A 6,000-nucleotide genomic window follows, 5' to 3' on the forward strand; every position below is an offset into this window, starting at 1 on the left:
TAATGGATGGTGATGACCCATACACTGATTGAAACCATTCATGCTGTGCCTTACCTTCCACTCTACCGTGACTTGTTTAACCCACCTAAGGCCTGCCTTTTCTCATGATGCTCCTTCTGGAACAATCTCCCTGACCAGGATATGTGTGTGGATAGCCTTCGAATCAAGGAATGGAAATCACAGAAAATCACAACCAAATTCGTGTGTTAAACCCCACTCATTAACTTGCTGGCTTTGAACTAACATGTTGAGGATAGTCCCTACTAATCAGGCTCAAGTCAGGCAAAGGCCTCTGTGCAGCCAACGTTCAACACTGGGACCTCACAACCCACTCACTGTGCACTTGTGGAGAGTCACAAACTGTGTCAAACATTATACAGATGTACTAATAACTTTAAAGTCAACTAAGGAGGAGGTCATTGCTTAGCTTTATGGATTTGCACTTGCTAAATAAAAAAAAGTCCTGTAAAAGTGACTCCAGATCTGTGCTGAGATAGTAGTATGGTGTTGTCCTCTGATCATTATGCTATTGAAAACAAGCCTCTGACTCTACTGGTCTATCCCATACAAATAATTTCAATCTGATTAATTCAGCCATCATGGAATTCCATGACAGCCCATATCTTGCTCTGGAGTGGCCAAACACAAACAATATGCACCTTACTGAGATGAGGCACGGGTCCCTTCTTTCCCCCCAGCTCTAATCACAGGTATCAACAAACAGATCCATGGTAATCCTTGCTACATAAGGCTCTCATTTAGACACTGTAATATGAACAAGTGTGTATTCTGATTTCAAGCAGCCCTTAAAAGAAGTAATTCTGGCTCCATACATGTGTACCCTGCAATTACAACTTGAACTGTATTAATCTGTCACTTGCCCCCAAAAGAGCTTGTATACAAAGCAAGGCCTAACCTGTTTATCTCGCAATGTGGATACCACGTGCAAATAACCACACGCTGTAACAAACATATAATAAGTATACATCTGTCACCCTCATCATTTCACAATCTGTTCTTATGCATAGCAAATCTCAACCATATGCAAACTTATATCCACTGCAACATACATGCAATGCATGTTATGCATCCACTATAAAATATTTGTAATGGATTTATTTTATCATGCAGCCAACCTAACACTGATGAATGTATTTGGTTTGGCATGAACGGAACATTCACCTCCACACATATGTAAATGTGTTTATGTTGTCATGTGTAGGTCAGATACGGTCCAAAATACAAGCAATCTATTTTATCATGCCATCCACATGTCACACATACATCCTCGCATTCATGTAATGAGTTTCTCTTGCCATGAGCATGTGCCAACACACAGCATGCACTGGGTCTCTCCTGCCATGGACCTGTCACAGTCAGAGAACGACTTCCAGGCCCAGGCACTAACCCCCTCTCTCTCTCTCCCCCCCACCTCCCCTCCCCCGATCGTGCCCTGGGCGTCTCTCTCTCTCCCCCCACCCCGCTCACCTGCTCGGGTCCCTGGAAGCAGATCCGGCACTGCGGGGTCCTCATGCCGCTGTCCAGGCTGCTGCCCAGCGACACGGCGTCCAGGGCGGCCCCCAGCCGGCCCTCCTTCTCCTCCTGCAGGGCCAGGCTGCGGGGCCGCGGCTCGGCCCCGTAATACTCCTCGTCATCGTCCCGCCGGGAGCAGTGCGCGAAGGGCGGCCAGCCGCAGCCCACCGCCGCCGGGGCTGCCTCGGGCCGGCCCCCGGAGCCCGAGCGCATCAACACCAGGACCTTCAGCTCGTTGAAAAACATCCGGATCCGGTACTTGAACATCGTGGACCGGCGGCGCCGAGAATGGGGAGGACAAAAGAGCAACCATGCAAACTACTCGGCAGCGGCAGGAGGAGGGGGCGCGCCGAGCCCCCCCGGACCCCGAAAGGCTGCAGGCATGATCCGAGCCAGCAGGGGGGTGGGGAGGGAAGCAGCCCCCCGGGCCGGGGCCGTCGGAGGGAAACACGGAGAAAGCAGTGCAGGGGGAAGGGAAGATCAAAGAGTCAACGGGAAAGAAAAAATGCAATCTCTTCTCGTGATGCCTACGGATCCCAAATAATAAAAAAATTCAGAGCGTACCTAGGGGAGGAGAGCATGAAGGAAACCAAGCGGCATTACAGTGCATTTGTTTTTGTTTTGCTTTTCTTTGTGGCTTTTTTTTTTTTGTGTGTGCGTGCGCGTGTGTGTGTGTGTGGTGGGGAGTGGAGGGATTTCTTTGTAAAGGTGGAAGTGTTGTTGCAGTCAGGTTAATAATTAAAAGCCGTGCGAAAAAAAAAATAGAGAGAGAGAGAATCAGGGGAAAGGTGTAGGGGGGGAGAGAGGGGGTTGCTGGGGCAGAGGAAACGGCGGCAGGGGGAGGGGAGGGGGGAAGGGTTAAAGAGCAAGCGACTAGCAGTGAATGGAGACGGCTGGGGGAGGGCAGTCTGAGGGAAGGGGGCCAGCCGGACCTTCCCCACATTCCGGCTCCAACATCTTCTGACAGCTACAGACTCCCCAAATTTCGCCTCTCTCTCTCACACAGCAGATACCCCCCACCGGCCGAGAGAAAATACAGCACGATTGTAGTTCCGATGCTAGGAGCAAGTCGATTTTTTTTTTCCCCCCTTTCTGGAAACAAACGAGGATTTCTTTTTTTTGAGGGCAGGCGATTTTTCTTTTTTTTTTTTTCTCCCCCACAACTCCTCTTTTTTTTTTTCTTCCTTTTTCTCAGCTGCAGCACGGCGCGGGTGTCTATCCCCTCGGCTCTCAGCAGCATGCCCGGGCTTTCACTCCATTGCCCCGTCCCTCCATGGAGCTGAGACTCACGCGGATCCACAGTTCACAAGCCTCGGCATCTGCGTCTTCTCGCCGATCCCCCGGAAACGGAGAGCCAAAGGGGCAGAGAGAGAAAAACCAGCAACCAAGAGCCTGCCATCCTTTCTGCAAGGGATCGTACAGGATGCTGAATGAATTCCACCTATTTATTTTAATTTTTTTTTTTTTTTTAATGGTGGTAGTTGGAGAGGAGGAGGGGGGAGCAGTTGTGTGCATGCGGCTTAATCATCAACAGTTTTGCAAACGAAATAGGTCGAAGCATTGCTGGCTTTAAGTTCCTGCTCGGTTCCTTTCTCCCATCCCAAATGCTTTCTTTTTTTTTAACGTATTGGCTTTTCTGTTGCTTGTGGCTGTTGCAGAATTAGAAGCTGTGCCTTCTCTTTCTAACAATCATCAGTTACAGAAATGGATGGCTCGCATCGCAGGGTGGATGAATATGGCTTCTTCTTCCGGTATACCATGTTAAATAAAACATTTATTGAATTTTTTTTTCCTTTCCGTGGCGGTGGTGTTGGGGAAATGATCCTGCTGGCTCCTGCGCATCTGCAGCATCAGAAGAGGGAGGGGGGAGGGGAGCCTGACGTCTGGAGGCAGATGGCACAACACCCGGGAAATTTGAAAGGCAGCAGCCGGGCAATACGATCCTTCTGTCATAGGAACCCTTTTAACAAACTCGCCAGGAATTCTGTTTCGAGGAATATGTTAGTATTATTTCAGCCATATGTTGCTGAGCTCCGTAATAATTATTGAAAAACAAAAAAAAAGCAGCTTGCTTTTTTTTTTTTTTTGGAGATGTTCGATAAACTTGCAAGAGGTCTTAATGTTGTTTGGTTACCGAACTTTATATTTTGCGGTGAAGGCACGCGCAGCGGACGGGGGGGGGGGGAGGTCACGAAGGTCGCGGCTTGGATGACCAAAGCAAGGCAACGCTGACCGTGTCAGTCGAACCCAAGCAGCCTGAAAGGGTCCCATGAAGAGCGCGTTTATCATCTGTTTTTAAACCGAACGCCATCTGGGTGGGGCGCAGACGGATATGCTAATAAAGTGTAAGGTTTTCTATAGCAAAGATTTTCACCACTGGCGATTAGCATGAAAAAAAAAAAAGGAAAAATGAATACACAGCGGTCTCCCATATAAACTGCATGGTTATGCATGCTTCCAAGAGAAAAGCCAAAATGTACTCAATGGTTTTTCCCCACCTTGTGCCCATGGGAAAAAGGTTTCGTTTTAGTACATAGGCGGCTAAATTTGAACCCAGAGAGATCAAACGACTTGTTGACAGTTCCTTGATTAGTGGGTTCAGGTGGAACAGGAAGTTGTGTCCTCGGGTTTCTAAGATAGCAGGTCTGAGGGCTTAACAGAATAGGGGTGAATTTTGAAAGCTCTACGCGCACCAAAGCCAGGAGATACGCGCATATATCTGCCCAGTGCGCGCCATACGGATTTTAAGAAACACCCGGGTATGCGTGTATCTCACCGTATGTGTGTGAAAAGTTTCTTCATAAAGGGGTGTGGCATCGGCATTCCAGGAAATATGAATGAAACCAGCGCATAAGTAATTTCGCACCCCAGCACGCGCTGGGGTCCCTTTCTGCGTAACTTTACTTCTGCTACGGACTGCGTGGCGTATAAGTCATGAAACAAAACAAAAAAAATAGGCTACTCAGTGGTGTTTTAAGGGTCGTGGCTAATAGAGTAAAAGGAAGGCAAGTTAGCTAGGGGGATTAGGAAGTCCTCTCCTTTAGTGGGGTGAACTGGGAACAAATTGGGAAAATAGGTAATTGCGTTGGGACGCGTGTCTACTAAACCCCCCTACCACACTTATGCGATTGAGGCGGCATTTACACACGGATGCGTGCGTCAGTGTAAAATTGTGCGCACATGTATGCACATATAGGGGCGGATTTTCAGCGCCCTGCTCGCCTAAATCCGCCCAAAACCGGGCGGATTTAGGCGAGCAGGGCCCTGCGCGCCGGCAAGCCTATTTTACATAGGCCTACCGGCGCGCGCAGACCCCGGGACTCGCGTACGTCCCGGGGTTTTCGGAGGGGGGCGTGTCGGGGGCGTGTCGGGGAGCGGGCCCGGTCGACGCGGCGTTTCGGGGGCGTGTCGGCCGCGTTTTGGGGGCGGGTATGGGGCGTGGCTATGGCCCGGGGGCGTGGCCGCGCCCTCCGTACCCGCCCCCAGGTCGCGGCCCGGCGCGCAGCAGGCCCGCTGGCGCGCGGGGATTTACGTCTCCCTCCGGGAGGCGTAAATCCCCCGACAACGGTAAGGGGGGGGTGTAGACAGGGCCGGGTGGGTGGGTTAGGTAGGGGAAGGGAGGGTAAGGTGAGGGGAGGGCAAAGGAAAGTTCCCTCCGAGGCCGCTCCGATTTCGGAGCGGCCTTGGAGGGAACGGGGGGAGGCAGCGCGGCTCGGCGCGCGCAGGCTATACAAAATCGATAGCCTTGCGCGCGCCGATCCAGGATTTTAGTGGATACGCGCGGCTCCGCGCGTATCTACTAAAATCCAGCGTACTTTTGCTTGAGTCTGATGCGCAAGCAAAAGTAGGCTGTTCGCGCGCCTCTTAAAATCTACCCCATAGCCATTTTTATATCATGCACAAATCGCCATGTCCGTGTGTGCGAGCTGGCAAATGCACGTGCAAGTGCTTGCTCACGTAGGTCTTAAAATTCACCTTACAGTTTTCAGAGATAAATTGGTGATTTCCGGCATTGAGGAATACCACAGAATGGAGAGGTCATCTTCCAACTGAAGTGTGATCTTGTGACCTAAGTAAGGGTTCATCTCCCCAAGGTGTAAATAGTGACCTCAAAACAGATTAAATGGAGTCTCCAAAACTAATTTCAGAATCAAGTTCGGAGTTTCTTCTAATTTATCTGACTGAGCATTATAAGTAAATATAGTAAAGCAGGAAACAGTAGTTTTGGGGTTCCCATGGAAGCCCCAGGTCCCATTTTGAATACGCAGTGCTGGTCCTGAACTGTCCACCTCTTAGATTATCTACTTATTATCTGTAGCGAAAATGACATCCCCCCTCCTACAGACATTACACAATTATCCACTTATGCTCAAGAAGAAGCCAGACACTGTTTCACTCACAGTCCATTAAGCCTTTCTACTTCCAGGTATCAGCTCATATTCATGTCAGATGCTATTGCATCATAAT

The 6,000-nt window shown here is 49.9% G+C and overlaps 1 protein-coding gene across 1 annotated transcript in view; it reads right to left on the reverse strand.

Annotated features, from left to right (window-relative positions):
• Positions 1-3,305, reverse strand: part of MARCH9 (membrane associated ring-CH-type finger 9) — a 226,912-nt gene extending 223,607 nt beyond the window's left edge. The window contains exon 1 of the mRNA XM_029594902.1: positions 1,489-3,305. Within this exon, the coding sequence (XP_029450762.1) occupies positions 1,489-1,800 (312 nt within the window). The 5' untranslated portion in view covers positions 1,801-3,305. The remainder of the gene's footprint in view (positions 1-1,488) is intronic.
• Between the last annotated feature and the right edge of the window lie 2,695 nt (positions 3,306-6,000).

Source organism: Rhinatrema bivittatum, chromosome 3 (assembly GCF_901001135.1).
Source record: "Rhinatrema bivittatum chromosome 3, aRhiBiv1.1, whole genome shotgun sequence".
NCBI lineage: Eukaryota > Metazoa > Chordata > Amphibia > Gymnophiona > Rhinatrematidae > Rhinatrema > Rhinatrema bivittatum.